At 36.2% G+C, this 19,253-nt stretch overlaps 1 protein-coding gene across 2 annotated transcripts; it reads right to left on the bottom strand.

The window, feature by feature from the left end:
• Nucleotides 1-3,436: 3,436 nt before the first annotated feature.
• Nucleotides 3,437-12,396, bottom strand: LOC126821463 (uncharacterized). 2 transcript variants are annotated; one of them, XM_050549906.2, is made up of 2 exons: nucleotides 12,259-12,396; nucleotides 3,437-7,223 (listed from the first exon to the last, which is right to left on the bottom strand). In XM_050549906.2, exon 2 carries the CDS (start codon nucleotides 6,856-6,858, stop codon nucleotides 5,812-5,814), a length of 1,047 nt encoding a protein of 348 aa, XP_050405863.1. In that variant the 5' UTR covers nucleotides 6,859-7,223; nucleotides 12,259-12,396; the 3' UTR covers nucleotides 3,437-5,811. The 2 variants fall into 2 exon arrangements, with proteins under 2 accessions (XP_050405863.1, XP_050405861.1); XM_050549904.2 differs by lacking the exon at nucleotides 12,259-12,396 and adding an exon at nucleotides 12,065-12,248.
• Between the last annotated feature and the right edge of the window lie 6,857 nt (nucleotides 12,397-19,253).

Here is a 19,253-nt window from a genome sequence, read left to right as displayed (position 1 = left end):
TGACAAACAACACAAAAAAGAAGTGTACTAGAATTCTCAAATACATCTAATGATAGTGTTCTTAGGTCATTCTGTTATCTAATTGTATCAGGAAATAAAAAATTTGCCTTCTTCTGCTTTGGTCTGAAATGCTTGGAAAATGGGTTTGCGCGTACTTGTGTGGGCCTTGGTCAATGACCTGACAGGTGGGCCTTGGGCCCACCAATCCGGCAATGTGTATAATTACCCCAATCCTACACGGCTAACCCTGTATCTGTATCCCTGTAACATCTCAAAAGGCATGATATCACCTTTAAACCAGTGAATGGAAGAAAAGAAATCCTTTCTCGTCCTCCCAGTCTCTTCCTAGCATTATAAGTTTTTCTGGCGAGTTTCACTGGAAACATCCTTGATGGAAGCAGACGTTAAGCCAAACCAATGAAAGAACAGTTAACCCTCAATCTTAACCCGAGACACTCGGGTGCCGCTGTGTTTGATAACACAATCCTCATTTTGATTATGTTAACTGGGATAGCATTGTTCACATTTTGTTTGTCCCACCTGAATGATTTAAAACAGACACGTTTCAATTATATATACATGCTCAACGTGTCTCATTTTAAAATGGTTTCTTTCAAGTTGTAAACCCATCAAACAACGAAACGAAATGCATATGGTGTTTACGAACCACCCATACTGTGCATTGGCATTGAAACTAGCCATTATCACAGTTTGAATCCAGATAGTTGCTCGGTAAAAACAAATTTAAAATGTAGTTTATTGGTATTTCTAATTTAATTTGGAAGTTCACTTACACCCGATGAATAATCATTACAATTCCTTATGGCGATTAAAAATTAATTATAGTTGGTATGCATAAAGTACAAAGGGTATCTAAGAGACTCGAGAGATCAGAATCGATCGAATAACTTTATGAAGTGAACTAAAGGAAGATAAATATGTCTCAAAATCTGAAAGGGGGTGGGGGGGATACAGAAGCAGAAATATTTCAAAACTTCATTTCGGATATATTAAATTCCAAACATTTCATTTTCGAATGACTATCACATTGTGGATTTTAGCAATATTTATGAATGGTGAAATCTGAGAAGTAAATCATATAAGGGGAGCCCCGTGGGGTGTGGGGTGGAGAGGGGTTTGAATCAGGGAACCAAGACCCATATCCTGTAGTAACAGAGGTGGTCAATCAATGCAGTCTCAGCAATCCCACCAAGAATCTCCAACCGTCTGCAGGTCTAAGGTCTAAATATTAAGGCCACCTGAAGATTTCGTCATGGTCATGTAAGGGTTAAGGTAAGGATTTGGGCTAGGGTTAGGGTTATGGTTAGCGCTAGCTCTGTTTACATCTCCTGACCTTGACGAAATCTTCGGGTAGCCTTTAACATTTAGATCAAGTGGATTAAAATTTCGAAAGCGCAAAACAAATCCGAAAAGAAATAGTTATACTTTTGATGTTGAGCTCAAACGACGAAAAAGAAATAATGGCGAATATATTAAAACTAACGGTAGCACGAAAATATTGGGTGAATAGATGACACTCTAGGACTAAATACTCTTTTAAAATAGCACCAACATAAAATACTTGAAATAGACGTGGCGACCCATACATATAACAAAATACCTATATTCTCATTTACCTTAACAGTATTCAATGACATACTGTTATTGTAGTCAGGGCATGACTGTTTATCTTAATAAAAAAAACATCTATACAGGCAACTCGATATATTGTTGACTGGTCTACAATATATAGGTGTCGATCCTCTTTCATCTACCAGAAATTTGGTCAAGTGACCCCGATAACAGTAGATTTTATTCTATTCGTCGAACTTAAAGAATCTGATACGGAGTCTAAACATACACATTTCTGTTTACTGAAAGATTATCGACGGAAACCACTTGAATAACTCGAACTATATCTCGATGTTAATGCATCTTGATACATTTAAATAGACTTAATGCGCTGATTTCTTTACATATCAGATCCAAAATTTAAAAGATTTCATACAAATATGACGTGCAGGATTATCTGTCCTTTTTGGTCACTTTTTATTCAATACCTTTGTCTCTATTGGGCATACCTTATAATCTGAAGCACACACTTTCGAATCCCCGGTTGTACGTGACAAGGAGTAGGGTCGCCTGTCCAACCTCGTGGGTTTTTCTCCGGGTCCTCCGGTTTCCTCCTACTGCTAAAGACCCCTATGCGCAAGCGAATTATTGAAATAAAATTAAACCATATGATAGTCCTGAAATGACCTAGTTTGTGTCGAGTGGACGTTAAACCCCATTTCTCCCTCTCTCTCTCTCTCTCTCTCTGAGGCACACGCGTTCGACCACTCGGCCACGCTCTATCTAAGATATAATGAGTCTAGACTTTTCTTCACAAATATTTTTTCAAATATTTTCGTTTTTCGTACTTATGAATAAAACAGAACAGAAAAACATTGACGACAGACAACCCATCACACAATGGAATAACTGAAAATTTTCCATTCAGTAACCAGGGGTGTAATTTAGACCTTCTAACCAGTAATTACAGTAACGCGTTAATTGTTTTGTTACTAAAAGGCAACAAAATTGATCCACCATTCAGCAATTAGTTATAATGTATTTCCTGCTTCAATGAATTTTTAGGAAGTATAACCCAGTCTTAAAGTCTACATAACATTGAAGTAATGAGCTATTTGAGTCTGGATAATTCGTAATAACTACAGGTGAGAGATAAAGGTATGTAGAATGACGTCTTCATCTCTAGTAATACCCACAACAATGGGTAGATGTAACAATAGTATTCTTTGACAAAATTGTCTGGAATGCTGTATTATAAACCCAATTCCCCACAAGGTTACGCGTGTAAGTAGCTTATAAAATGAAACCGGCGGTGGGGGCGAGGCTAAATAGTGACATGTATAATTGTTAATAGCGTGACAATTAAGTCTCATACCCCACAATAATCCCGAGTGTTTTATTGGAGACTGGCTTAATTATTATAGCGTTAACAACACGCCAATAGACAGTCATGTTCCCGAAGCAATGACGCGATATCAACCTTCTTTTAAAGGTGATAGACAGTAGACCGTGGTGGTTTCGACATGTAATTCACATCATCTTCCCCGGCAAGTAACAAGTCAGTATTGTTATATATGGAGTACCTCAAGGTTCTGTACTTGGTCCTTATCTTTCAACATCCCAAATTTAATATTTATGGGCTTCGATCTTATAATACTAAATACATCTAGGGAATCATTTCATATAGTCATGCCGGGGGAACATGAGTCGTAAGTGCTTCGTACTTCATTTAAATGCTGACTGAACAATTCTACAAACCCAATTCAATGATGATCATTTCATAAACCCACGAGAAGGCGGCATCGCAATTGGCTTAGTATATTAACTATATCTGCAATTTTCAAAAAGCAAAATCATTTCATGGTTATTTGTAATACATTTTATTCATACTTATACAACTGCATATATTAGACATTATAATTATTATGTTTATTTGATATTACTTTAAGGCATAACAATTTCTCGTAAATATATCCAATACACTTAATAAGAACACCTTCGTAAAATGTGATGTGTGTCTGGGAGGTTTAATTAGGTTTCATTATATTTTTTGAAAATCGATAACCTCCCTTGTTAAAACTTTAATTAATCGATCATATGTAAGAGGTGATATATTTGTCAGTTTATGTAAACTTTGGCCCACAGTAGACAAATTTTGACACATTACATAAGGCGGATAAATATATGTTAACCGGATAGTGCAAGTATCTGTTGCTGTTGTTAAAACTTTTTAAAAGAATATTTGGGGTATTTTTAATGTTATTGCGGCGTTGGCCGAGAAAGTTCATTGGAATTTTCCGGCGTGGTTTCCCCACTGTCATTGGTGCAGGACAGAGGTCCTCACAAGGACATCACTCTAGTCGTTCGGATGGGACGAAAAACCGAGGTCTCATGCACACATTGGCGTGCACGTGAAAGACCCCTTGCCATATAAGAGAAGGCCGTAGCGCCGCTGTTCGGGCAAAATTTCCGTATTGACTTCATCACGGAATTACCAAATCATCTCTTCCGACAATTTCGAATGTCTGCGAATGAACTTTGTGGTTATTTTGTAAACGTATATTTTATTTTGTCCAGACTTTAACTGTCCCGGTTCTGACATTTGAGGTACCATGTGTATAAAGGTTAACTTGGTTTGTATTTGGTCTATAAATGGAACATAAGACTGTCATTAAATTGTATTTGTCCTATGGAGTTTAATTTAACACATACATTAGTATTTACTTCTGTTGGAGGCTTCTGGTTCACTTCAAAACAATGTCAACATTTGCTTAAGTTTTGGATGGCCCGGTAACCACACAAAAACGTTTTCATTGTCACTCTATTCATCACAGTATAACACGGGTCAAGTGAATTTATGTTTGTAAAATTCTTCTTAAGGAACAAATAAATGCAAGTATTTATTGCCGGCGCGTTAAAATGGCCTGATATTATTCTTGATAATTTAAAGGGACATCTTAGGAAAGATAATTGTCTCTTAATCAATAATGCTTGGGGTTAAGTCACCTGGTTAGGACACAAAGAGTGAATTAAATAGCTAAATAAAAGCAGATTGATTTTTTTTAAATTATAGCCCGATTTCTTTAATATATTTTTTGCTAGAGCACGACAATTTAAAAAGGATATGTAATACCATGTGGTTTAAGGTTGAAAGTGGTTGCGATAACATTATTGCTGTATAGGTAACCAGCTTAACAATGTCAGAGTATTATAACATTATACTTAATTTCTTAATGAAATTAGCTGGTGGACACTGGGTTAAACACCAGTTATCGAATACCAATAAAAGTTGGGTCAATAGTCTCGATCAGTAACGAGTGCTGTGATTGGCAGAACTAGCTACAATCGTCTGTCGATAAAAGACTGTTTTAGATAAAGTTCGTGGTACAAATAATGTCCTGATAACTTAGCATGGTTAGCATTTACACTGGATGGCATTGAATTCTCCTGACCTATATCAGTATAAACCAAGACTTATAATATTAACCTATCTAGATTGCATTTATCTATAGGAGTATAAGTTTTGATAAAATAACATATTATTAATATCAATCCGATACTAAAATCACCATAAATCCGTTGATGCAGGACAGAGGGGCTGACAAGGAAAGTTGTCTAGTCCTTCGGATGAGACGAAAAACCGTGGTCCCGTGTAAACATTGGAATGCACGTAAAAGATCCCTTGGCAGTTGGAATTCGATATAAGAGTAGGCGATAGTGCCGCTGCCCGGGCAAAATTTCCCTCATAGCACACTGTATGGCGTATGCCCGTCTTCATTAGCCCAGTATAGGAGCAGAACAGTAGGACGTTAAACCCCATTTCATTTCATTTCATTTCCATAAATCCATATCGCTGCAATAAATCACAAATCAATATCGAACATTATTTCACTATCTCGATAGTAATCTTGTGTGTAATCGTCGCCATATTGAAGTTATACTTGTCCTGTGACTTTTGATGTACGCGAACCTTCTTGTCACACTTATCTGGTTGTTTGTTTTCACTTCCGTATTTTATAATGCTGCACAAACGGAGAATACCATGGCCAACAGCTCTATAATGTGATCCATAACGATGTTATTCGAATGCAATATCAAGCATTAGTCCCGTATTAGGTTCCTCATTTTGATCGCCGCCACTGAACAATGTCATATATGGAAGTCATTTACATAATTCGCTATACATTATGATATATTGTATATATGTTTATATAAAGTCATCGAGTAAACTTAAACAATTCAAGCATCACATTCCTTGACATAGGCTTCGGCAAGCTCATCTGGGGGACGTAACTCCACTTGGAAGTTGTGTGCCTTGCCTTCGGTTGACAAATTTTTGGAGTACAGTTTGAAAGCGCCACCCAATGACAATGCCATCCTGCGAGCATTAAGTGCGGAATCACAGAGCACCGCGTGGAGTTCGGTTTGTTTCGTTCTAGAGGAGAGCTCATTTACGACAATGTATACAAATATTCTCCAGTATTTTATGTCCTGTACACCGTACGAGATGAAATCGATGGCAACATTGCCGTACGGAGCAACATCTTCGACTTTATTTAACTTATGTTCCCGAATATCAATTCCTTTAGGCGACACCACCACATAGACAAGTGGAAGTTCTACTTTCTCCTTGGCCTCCAGTGACTTTTTCAATTTGGACATTAGTTCATCCACGGGTTTCCGCACGTGATGCAAACCGTAAAGTCCTTTTATTTCTCTTTTTCCCAGATACTTCACAACAAAAACCTGAGGTAGTCGATCAATTCGGACTTGTGAGAATTCAGACGGATATTGTTTTTTCGGTTTGCTAAATTTTGTCAACTTTTTCAGCATCTCCAATGGCGATCGCGACTTTTTCACTTCTTTTTGACTAGAATCTTTCGAACCTTTTCTGCTAAGCTTCCTTTTGGTGCCATCCTTTCCTTCCTCGCTGGGTTGAGGTGTAATTTGATCGGTTCCAAAATAAAAGGCTTCCGATGTTCCGTTTGTTTCTGATGATTTATTTGTGGGTGTCGTTAGGTCTTCCTCGATTTCTGGTACCCCTCCACTTGCACCGTTAGAACTAGCACCGAGGGAGTCCGAATCCTTATCAACACAACTCGAATTTAAACTCAAATCATCTGTCGGTGAAATGTCTAAATCTGGATCTAAAGTCACAGAGGTGCTAAAGCTGTTTAAAACGTCCTGGATATCCGATTCACTGGGCATCGTTAACTCGTCGTCAACAACAACGATGTCATCCGGCGAAGACTCATTAGCAGACGACATGGAAGCTGTGTCCGACATCTTGGAATGCACAAACTCCGGACAATTTGTCTCGGAGATATGAATTAATATTAAATTATGGGTTAGGATATACGGTAAACAAAACTCCTATCAAACAGTATCAGTTTCTAACCCTTGTTCTCTGTTTATCGATTTCTAACCTGCTTTGAAGCAAACTATGTAGAATTATGGTGTTATTCCTGGGTTATTATTTGCATGTGTTTGTTTTGTCTCCACGCAAACTGCACCGTTTCATACCGACTCGGGTTCTAATAATCAATGTTTTGTGTGATTATGGTTTGGTCTATATATTGATTGGTATTTTAATGACTTATTATATAGTATATACAGTCACACACTTTAAACTCTTGTCAGTAACTTTCAATCTGCAAAGAAAGAAAAGGGAAATATAACAACTATCGGAAAAATAATTAGTAGCATTCCGGTCACAGTCTAATAAAATAAAACAGCCAAAGCAACACGTTCAACGTCATGTCCGGGTGTAAAATAAGTTTTCATTGGATAAATTTGTTTATAATTTGTTTAGACATCAGTTTAATCTACCCAGATATACCAAGTGGCTGGCTTGAATAATTTGGTTGATCTGTATCATTTTTAAAACCTTTGTGTAATATTCATCTATGCTATGAAATACAGGAAGACTTGGTGATATCCCTATCTGTTTAAAATACAGATCTATATTTCGTTTCTATTTTTATACTTTCGATGGCCTCCACCTAGAAGAGTGAAATTTTGAACTATGAAAAACGAAACGAAATAAAATCCAATTGGGTGATATATCTCTAGCTGGGTGATAATTATTATATCTAACAAACTTTCAGCTCCTCGTAAAGATAATTATATCTGAAGTACCCCACCAAACATGTATAACGATTTGACAGTCTTTTGGGTCCTCATAAAGATAAATACATCTGATTGGTCCGTCAGGCGTTCACAGACTAAGGAGCTTTAAGCATCAAATGATTTCTCGGAGGAGTCAGAAAGGCAAAGTGCTGCTACTATCACAGCTTGAAGCATTTAGTATTAATCAAAACTCGCCCTTCGGCAAAATAAAACAGCGGCTTTTTTTTTTGTCGTTTAAAACAGATACTTTAATTATGGACATGAAAAATATAATAATGATTTTTTTAACAACATGCCACGTATAGTACCCAAGTAATATTTATGGTATACAAAGGGGTGTTACTGTTTTGTGAGGTTTTTAAAAAAAAGTTGACAAATTTATTCTCTTTAAAGAAATGAAAAATGTAACCAACCATGAGTTATGAACATAAAACCAATGGGAAATAAAACTGGGGCAAAAATTAAATGATGTATGAACAATAAAAAGAAAAATGTAAACAGCGGGATATGCTGTACAATCATGGTGATTGATGAACCAATAAAATCATTGACTATGTCATACTAAACATAGGCTACCTGTCTACAGGTAGCCCCGCTTGAGAACAGACGCTTAGCTAGTTGACCGACATTTTAATTCCTAAATCGACGATTATAGTCGAAAACACTAAGTATAATTCGAGAATTTGGATAAATATTTCATTCTGCTTCGATTTAATACAATTGAAAAAGTTTATTCGGTCTTTGTGTATGTGATAGATGTGAAACAGAGTAGAACCGCATTACAAAACAGTATACTAATTTTTGGATATGGCGGCCATTTAGTGCAGAGATCTATTCTCGAAATATGAAGTAGATGGATCTCTGTGTGCAGAATGTGACCATGTCTAACAAAATACAAATAGGTCATATTGAATGAAGTTATTGTTATCTATGTTAAATAGTTTTCATCTGCCCCAGGCATCGATCTTATTTCAAATAGGATATTTCATTATCTTGTTTGATTAAACTTATTTTAAAGGGGGGAGGGGGAGAGAGAAATGGGGTTTAACGTCCACTCGACACAAACTAGGTCATTTCGGGACTAACATATGGTTTAATTTTATTTCGATAAATCGCTTGCGCGTAGGGGTCTTTAGCAGTGGGGGAAACTGGAGAACCCGGAGTAAACCCACGAGGTTGGACAGGCAAACCTACTCCTTGTCACGTACAACTTGGGGATTCAAAACCACGCCAGTTGACTCAATGACGGGCCTTATGATACAGCGCGCACGTGCTAACCATTCGGCCATCCAACCCCCCTTATTGGGAAGAAAACATGATAGTAGTCTACTACTTTAAAGAAGTGAAATATTTCAAAAATTTAAACTGTGTTATGTCATAAACTGCAGTCTGTGGGGGCGTTTTGCCAGAAAGATAATACAATATATGATAAAGTGGGTGTAAATGCTAAAATAAATCCTGTTCAGTTTTTGGTTATTAGCTTATCATAAGAACTAAATTTAAGCACAGTTTTATAAAAAGTTTGTTCGAAAAATGGTTTTAATTCCCGTTTTCCAAAATCTTTGTTTTTATTATATTATACGTAGTGTTTTAGGGTTCGTTTTATTTGTCTTTCTTGAGACACATTATTGATTTTGTTTTGAAAAATTTAAATTTGGATTGTTACATTATAACATAAAAACAAATGCAAATATTGGTTGGCTCTACTGGGACTTATTATTTTATATATCTTTTTATTATTTTTTAATTCAAACTAACATCAAGATATTTCTTTAGACCATTCACGAGTAGGCTGATGACGTAAATTTATTGGATATATTTCTTCAAAGATAACATGATTTATATATATATATATTAAAATAAAATATTTACTTAATCACACTACACACCCACATACCCGACATTGTTACCTTGCACTCCTATAAATATGCATATATTCTTTGTTAACGGGTAAATAAGTAATATAAAGCCGACTTATGTGAATATTCACGCTGAAAGGAGGTCTTTGTGATCTTTTAAAAATTACATATAGCTTTAGCGTTAAGGTTGATTAAGCATTTCGTAAATTATCTTTAGAGCTTTTCGAACAAAGTAACATTGGTGTTTCGGTGGATTAAGCATTTCGTAAATTATCGTTGGAGCTTTGCATACACCATTAACATTGCGTAAACCATAATTAGCGCTGAAGATTTCTTAAATTATCTTTAGAGCTGTTCGTACAACAGGATCATTACGTAAAGCAGAATTAGCGTTTGAGATGATTAAGCATTTCGAAAATTATCTATAAAAAGAAGAATACTTTCATATAATCCTACGCCAAATCTAGTACCGTCATTGTCAACGCTATAGTGTTTATAATTACTAATACTAATGGACAATATAACCGAGACATAATAATTCCCACTTTAAAACCAAACCATTCCTCGAATGGAATGCTCACTCTTAGTCTAACATCAAATCAATAACAATAATTATTGAAACCTTAGATAATGTTGACATAATTGTCATAATAACATGTCATAAACTTCAAATTGTTTAATGTTTATTGTCTAGACTAGAATGTTTACATTTTGTCGCTAACATTTTAATTAAAGACACACCAAGTGTCTGTCGTTAACATAATTAAAGGTACAACAAGTCAGATTCTGTCGTTATTACAATTAAAGGCACAACAAGTAAGATTCTCTCTTTAACATTACAATTAAAGGCACAACAAGTCAGATTCTCCCTTTAACATTATAATTAAAGCCCAACAAGTCAGATTTTGTAGTTAATATTATAATTAAAGGCACAACAAGTCAGATTTTGTCGTTAACATTATAATTAAAGGCGTAACAAACTAAAAACTCAACAGAAAATGAACTTTTGTTTTCAACAAAAATCTTCACCAAAAACCTTTTAAGATGGTAAGTAAGGGCACTACAAGCCTGGCTCCGAGTTCACAAAGCATTCTCAGACTTAAGTTGAGAATTTACTCAAAATTGTATGTCTTATTTTAACTAAAATATAGAACTTTATAAAATGTTTGTTTTTTTAATGTACCAAATACCGCAATAAGAAACTATGTGCAAAGTTTTGTGTTTCTGGATCAAAGATATTTCTCATAAACAGTAATTGAAAGTTGAGTAAATTCTTAACTTAAGTCTGAGAATGCTTTGTGAACTCGGGGCCAGGTCTTAAAATAACATACGAAATTGACCTCATGTTTTCAACAAAAATCTACTCCGAAAACTTTTTAACACCGCACTCTCCCCTTATTTAACTTCAGCTTTCAGGTTTTGTTTGCCGACTTCAACCGAGTCTGAGATTCCATCTAAGAACTCTAATATTGATTCTTAGTCTGCCACTATAGTTGTTTAAAGAGACTCTATCACTTTTAATTTCATCAATATCTAATGACATCAAAAATACCATTAAATTCATCTTATGGGTAACGTTGAAATTCAGTATACGGCGATTTACATGTATTTCACTTAAAACGTGTGTATCATGATATTGGATCGTCATCCTGCCCCCCCCCCTTCACATTTTATATCCTGTCTTTATTAGCCCGGTTGGTGCAGAAAAGTAGGACATTAAACCCCATTTCATTTCACATAAATTGATGTCAACATAATCGAACAAAATCAAAAATTACTTTTTATATTTATGTCTGTTTAAACTACTAAAACTGTCGTCAGATAAAACAAAACATAACAGTTATTAATGTAAAATTATTCTATTTGATAAACGTATACTGAAGTATACATAAATTCATTATTAAATTGAAACATATCCCAATCTGTTATCTTTTTCCTTAGTGTATAACAATTATATTTTGATCTAAACTTTGAACATTATGTTAGTTTTAATCATGTTATTTTTTATTTCGATAAAAAAAAAACTGGGGGTTAAAGACAAACTTCCTGTTTAAATTTCATTAATATATAGTTCAATATCACTATTGTAAAAACATTAATTGCTGTTTTAAAACATATAAATAACGATAGAGAACTTTGAAGATAACATGCATCCATAAGCAACATAATAATGTAATATTATTTTTTCTAAGATAATTTACAGAAAACGTTCATTAATCAAAAACAAAATGCCATGCAGACACTGATCAAGAGCTGCACTATCTCATCTCATGAATAGCAATGTAATAATTTATGACCGAATGCAATGTCGATACCTGATTGACAGATATCCGATAATCAGCTGTAGATTTGTATACCTTGATGTCAGTTTCATTCATTCCAGAAGTAAATTTCCTTATTTCTCAATATTAGCCTACAAAATGTACTTTAATCAACTGAACACATGCAACGGTGAACAATCACGTGTTCATAACAAAAACAATAGGGCGAATATAGGAGCATACCTGTTAAGTATTAATATGGCTCACAAAAATCTTCGTATAATCCAGAGACGTACAGAAACTTACACCGTGTCCATCAAAGTCGACAGGTTGACAGGAGTAACACTCGACCAGACTACTGACTATCAAACTAACAGCGTAAAACAGGTGAAGTTGACACAAATTCACCTCCACATGTAGGAACACCCTAAACTCACCTTTTCTCAGTTATGTTGACTACCTGAAAACATTCATGGTCTATTTTTAGTAACTTGATCGACGGGGTTTATACTATAGCGAGTGAGCCATGCAGTCGATGTCTACCGAATGGAAACTAACAGTAAACTGTATGAGTCGTGTGTGACGTCTCTCCTCACTAGACTGACGCCGAATAAAGGGGCTTAAAGAATATAAAAGAAACCCTTGTCCCCATAACCTACCCGTATTCTTTATAATAGGCCTATGTCCCTATACAATAAATAGCTGAGAATAAAATTTAAAGCGACAATACGCCAATGTGAAGGGTTCAAAAATGAATTCATTTTGAAAATGATGAAACAAATTTAACATCTAATTTATTTTACCTGGAATTGCACTTGAATGAAAAAAAAGAAAGTTTTAAATCTAAGACTTTTTTAGCTCCATGTTTCGTAAATAACAGTAACAGGTGGGACTCAAACTGAAATAGTCTTCTTTAAAGCAAGCGTGCTCAACAGTAATGCCTTACTATTTACATTTCATTATAACGAACCTTCAGTATGTGTGGGTTGTATTGAGAATCTCGGGGAACACTACATTTCATTATTACTTATAAATCTAAGTAATAGATGAGACACATTGAATGAAGTTTTTTTCTTTAAGTGGCATTCGCACCGCGGTGATATGGTTAGTCAACTGATAGTTATTTTATTTTCGATGGTTATGTACATAAAGATAGTTATCTTTTATACAGAAATAAACAGGGGGGTTATGAGATGTACAGGAAGATGGTTATTTTTTATACAAAAATACACGGGGGTTATTATAAGTCTATTGATAAAGATGGGGAAGGTGAGATGCAAACAAACACGTATCTGAATTTTTGGGATTAACTTAAACCCAATGGTTTCAACCTTTATGTTTCATTGTACTTGACAAGGAGTATATAGAGTCGCCTGTCCAACCTCGTGGGTTTTCTCCGGGTCCTCCGGTTTCCTCCCACTGCTAAAGACACCTACGCGCAAGCGAATTAATGAAATAAAATTAAACCATATGTTAGCCCCGAAATGATCTAGTTTGTGTCGAGTGGACGTTAAACCCCATCTCTCTCTCTCTCTCTCTCTCTCTCGCTAACATTTAAGATTGGGATATGTGCTGGGGTGGAGGACGTCCATTATTCCTGCTCCTATGGGATATCGCCGGTATCGCATGTTTCTTACAATCGTTTAGAAAACCGAGTAACATTGGTGTATACATAGGTGTACACGTAAAAATACGCCTGGAAGTTGGCAATTGAAGAAAAGTAGACGGAAGAGTCAATGTATGGAAACATACACTATATATATGTTAGTCTCAGAGTATTGTATGGACGGGTCGTTCAGCTCCAGTCCTTTCATATCATTTCCTATCCTCTCTTGCTCTGTTATGATGAGTCAGCTTTTAAAAATGTTATTTACAATACATGATATATAAAAGTAAACCTGATATGATTCAGTCAGTAAATAAAATAATATAATAGTGGTAATAACTATATATTGTCCACGAGAGATGTAAAGACACGTATTTCATCAATGAGTTAACGCATGCGTCATCATGTCTTATTGAACACTAACCTTTACTGTTCCATGGAGAAGAAAATGACGCGGATGTTTATCAAAAAAGGTGTGTCATTTTATTTATTAATCCAGAAAAACCAGGGCGTGTCGATTCCTAATATGTACATTACAGGATAGACACGTCATGGTTTAATCAATTGTTGCTTGTCAGGGCACAGATATAGAAATATCTCCCCGGTAGTGTCAAACTGTAGGTAGTAATAAAGGCAACTGGGGTCTGGGTGGCGCTCCTATAGCAACATTTTTTTGGTTTTGGATGATTTTAATGCTTGAAGAGGTGATTAAATTTGATACAAGTTTGCCTAGGTCGGGGCTATTTTGTCATCTCAGAACTCGAGTCATTTTTCGCATGTTTGGAAATCTCTAGCATTGTTTCATGGGTGCAATATCGTTACTTATAGATTATTTAAAATGTTTCTAATAATAAAGTACTGAAGTTCCTTTAATCTATACAGAGATTTAAAAAACATGGTTAACAAAAAATTAACAACTACTACACTGTCGATCTTGAAATGTTTCAAGAACGAGGTCTGAAGACAGATAATAGTGCTAGATATATTCATGGAAGAATTACTTAATCTCAATTTTGAAAACCAGATTTGGTCAGTAGCGTAGTTTCGCTTACTTCCAGTGGTGGTAAGACAGATTTTAGGAACCGGAAAAACGACACTAACGTTGGTAGTAGTCACAACAGCCCAGGCAACTTATTTTCTCTGGTTTTCAAAGGTAGAGAAAGTACTTATATTTTGATCTTCATTTGGAGGAATTTATAATCCCTTATAAACAACGATATTGTGAATGTTGAATATCTAAATGGAATATCCAAAAATATGACGAATTGAAAATTTCAAAATATTCGACATCCTCTCTGCCAACAATATACAAACGAATCTGTAAGTTAGGTTATAATGTAGTGATGGGTCATTTTTTAATCCGATTAAATTCCGGTCGGGCTATTATATACCGTTTATATTTTGGTTTTGATTTTCTAATTCATCAATTCGAGAATATTTTAGTGGGCATAAAGTCATGGAAAATTAGATATCACCCGAAAAATTCCAAATCGCGATTAGCGGCTTTAAAAAAACCAGATGCCAAACTGTCTTCGTTAACAGAATTTTGAATCAAAATAGAAGTAGACCAACATACGATAGATTTGGGTCATTTGGGATCCTCCAGGGGATACACGACTCTCAAAGTAATGGTTGTTGCAAAGTCGAAAACAAATTGTAGTTAACAAGGGTTGCAGGGCTCTCAAAGTTAAGGCAAATTGTAGTAATCGCTTTTATAAAATGCCTTTTTCAAAATAAATAGGAACAAAGCAAAATATTTTAGAAATTATGTACTTACTTTTTGCTTTGTTTATGTTTATTCTATAAGTGGAGACGCCCAACTTTATATGTGCTCATTTCGTTAAGCGCACATTTCCAGAGTGGAATCCCTAGGCTACTCATCAATGGTTTGGAATGATTTGTGATTGATATGAATGAGTGACTAAAGAATTTTGAAATCAATAAGCTGATGCAATTATGACAATTGGTTCAAATATATTGATTGATATTGTTGTTTGTATCATATACAATTACTTCTGTAGTTAATTATTCGGGCGAAAATATAAACTTTTGTTCTTGCTAATTAACATTTCCATACATGACTTAGTCACTTACGGTGTATCGATCAGAGAGACATCATTTCTTTACTTTTATAATACATTACTGTTACCGGTCAGTTTCGAATACTGGAGTCTTCATAGCTACATGAAGTTAAAAAAATTGGTTTTAAAATGTGGTTGGTTAATCCAGATTTTCCGGCGTGGTTCCCCCTTGTCAGAGATGCAGGACGCAGAGCCTGACAAGGACAGCTGTCTAGTCGTTTGGATGTTACAAAAACGGAGGTCCCGTGTACACATTGGCATAATATAATTAAACATCGAAAGATAGGATGAAGCTCTGTGTTACTTAGCTGTAGGACAAGAAGAAGTAGCCCCGGATAGGGTACGTCATAGCGGCTTGGATGAATATGTTGGGAATATGTTGAATCATCAAGCGTATGGTGGGTCAGAAACTATGGGTTCAACACTTCACGATATGAACCTGCTTCTCGGGTAGAGGGGGTCACGGTGGCTAAGTGGGTAAGACGCTGGCTCGCTAACCTGGAGGTCAGGTGTTCGATCCCTGCATTGGCCGAGAATGTTCATCCTTGTCAGTGATGCAGGACGGAGGGCCTAACAAGGACAGCTGTCTAGTCGTTCGGATGGGACGAAACACCGTGGTCTCGTGCACACATTGGCGTACACGTAAAAGATCCCTTAAAAATTGGAATTCGATATAAGAGTAGGCCGTAGTGCCGCTGTGCGGGCAACATTTCCCTCATATGCATGCCCGTCTCCCTTAGCCCAGTTCGGAGCAGAACAGTAGGACGTTAAACCCCATTTCATTTCATTTCTCGGGTAGAATGGAGTATCGGGGGTAGGTGGACTTAAGTAAAATATCAAATTGTAGAATGGAGCATCTGGACATCAAGATATGTCCAGATGCTTCATTTTGATATATAAGAATCAACGAGGGATAGGGTAGCTCGGGAAAGGATCAGGCGATACATCAGGGGATCGAATGAAATATTAGGGGATTGAATAAAGCATATGGGTATAGAATTAAACATAAGGTTATATAGGGCACAACATTGGGAATAGGTTGAAGCGATTTATGCAGTATCTTTAAATTCGTGAAGAGACAGTCTATCTGGTTCAGAGGCTGCAGCATGAATTGGTTTACGTCCAATTAGGATTAAAAGATACCAAATCTCCATGAGTGTTAAAACGTTGACTAACAAACTCCCCGCTTTCCAGATTATACTTCGCTTGACTTAAAGACCTGTCTGACATAATACATTAGCTTAGAACTAACATGGGGATATCACGGGCTTTGGTGTAGATCTTCTCAAACAGGTACTACTACCACATTTCTGGCATATCCGTGTTACGTTCTCCCGCTAACCTAACGACTGCACCGGATTCCTAGAACTTGGGTATTATCTAACTTTGTTATGGAACAAGAAGTACATCCACTTTAAATTGCATCCTTCATAAATCTTGGACAAATTGACAAAGTTAACGCAAACCAAATACGGGTCGTGGGTAAATACAAATTAACTAGATACATTATAAACCCATTTAATAATGATCGTCTTGTGTCGCTTAGAAAGCTGACGAATCTTCGTACCATAATAATAAGACACAGTGAACCTTCACATTGAGACAGACCAGCTAAAAGACGATGTCAACACAGTTGGTAATTCTGTTTAGTACAGGAAAATTGAAATAAAAGAAATGAAATGAAATGGAGTTTAACGTCCTACTGTTCTGCTCCGAACTGGACTAATGAAGACGGGAAAAAATGGACATAAAGAACATAAATTAAAAAAGCTAAATCTCTATTCTTTGGCACCTAGAAATGGACAAAAATGGGTCGCAACATAATAATGTTATAAGAATGTATATGAACGGATTTACATTCAATCGTTTCTGTTTAACTGTAATTTCTAATCAGTGGCTTCATTAAAAATGGAGCTCGGCAGCATTCTGATACGCGATTCGTGTGCCAATTTTAAAGTTTTCATTTGGTCTTTTATTTTGGGTATCAGAAGATCATCTTTTCACGGTAAGATAACAACATGAATGTTGATTTAATTTGGCCAACAAGTCGTGTTTGCAATGTTGAAGACTGCGGATGATACTGAGTTAGAGACTTGGCTCCTTTAATTCAATTCCACGCGAAATATCAATAATGGAACATTAACTGGCTGAATGAAATGGTGACCTTCACAGGTTTCAGGTGCACCGTCAGATCACATACGTGCTGCACATATTCTGATGGGCTCTGTGGGTTGTGTAGACCGCAGGGATCTCAGTCTGTCGAGACAGGTCCAGCTTGCTTTAAACGGCAGCCACAACCCTAGGTAAAGTCTACCTAATTGACACCTCATCAAATATTCTAACCCAAAACACACTTGTTTACTTTACTTTAATACTACACTCCTCTTACGTCACTGGTAAATCTATAATCTATAGTCTCTCATTCCCAGACTAACATAGTTCATGTCTTATCCACCAAATGTGGCAGGGATCATTCTGGACCTGACGGAATGTGTTGGTGGTGTTTAGATCAACCAGACATCACATAACGAGCAAGACCACACCCCGGCACAAAACTGGAGAACTACTGATATAAATACACAGACAAACCAGAGAGAGAGAGAGAGAGAGAGAGAGAGAGAGAGTTTATCGTCCACTCGACAGAAACCGGGTCGTTTCGGGACTAATGGTTCAATTTTATTTCAATAATTCGCTTGCGCGTAGGGGTCTTTAGCAGAGGGAGGAAACCGGATGACCTAGAGAAAACCCACAAGGTTGGTCAGGCGACCCTACTCCTTGTCACGTACAAGCGAAAAATCGAAACCACCCCATTTGACTCAATGACAGACCTTGTGATCAAACGACCCGCCCCATTAGGCTTGATAAAGAAGCGATGTAAAAGATTGTATCTCAGGCCATACCAATTTGATTTTTTGTTCTGTAAAATCTTTTAAACTCATTTCTTCGGGACAAAGATTTATCTAAAAACCAAAACTAGTTGTGCTGTTGATAAAGTGTCACTTCCAATTTTTTTAAGTTTTGAAGATTTAAATAAAACATTATTTAACGTGACTATTTAGACACCGAAGAACAGAAAATCAAATTAGTGTGCCCTCAATGGTTAGTGTTAATTTACTGGTTTAGATTAGGATAAAAAAAAAAACAACAAAGGTCCACAAGCACGCCGAAAATTTGGAATTCGAAAACTATATTAGATGAAATGGGGTTTAACGCCCTACTGTTCTGTTCCCACTGGGCTAATGAAGACGGGTATACGCCATACAGTGAGCTATGAGGAATTCAAAAAGGGTAGGTGAAAACACGTGTTCTCAACGTTGTACAATGATGACATCGTATAAATAACATATCTACAAAATACATCGGTCTAATTGACGACTATACTGAGATTGTGTGATGGTTACTATATAGTCTATCGGTACCAGGTATGGAGGAGGTTGTGTTTAAAGGTTAGAGTAGAATGGGAAGCTGATTGTCAACACGAGTTAAATGTCAGTTTAACATACATGTATACATTAGTCAACATATGTACAGAAACACCTCATACATCGTTAAATCTTCTTCTTGGTCGTCTTTAGATGTTGTTGACAACAGACGTGCGATTGTCCACAGATAGGAATCTTGCAATCTTTCGAAGATTTGCCATGTCCGCTAGATGAAGTAGAAAGCAATTAAATCTATGCTACCAACAGAAACAATGATTTATGATTACTGGGGTCTAAAATGGGTCCGCCTTCGACACCGTCCA

Source organism: Patella vulgata, chromosome 5 (genome assembly GCF_932274485.2).
Source record: "Patella vulgata chromosome 5, xgPatVulg1.2, whole genome shotgun sequence".
In the NCBI taxonomy this organism is placed as follows: domain Eukaryota; kingdom Metazoa; phylum Mollusca; class Gastropoda; family Patellidae; genus Patella; species Patella vulgata.
The sequence above is the reverse complement of the archived record's forward strand: the minus strand, read 5'-3'. Positions and strand labels throughout refer to the sequence as shown.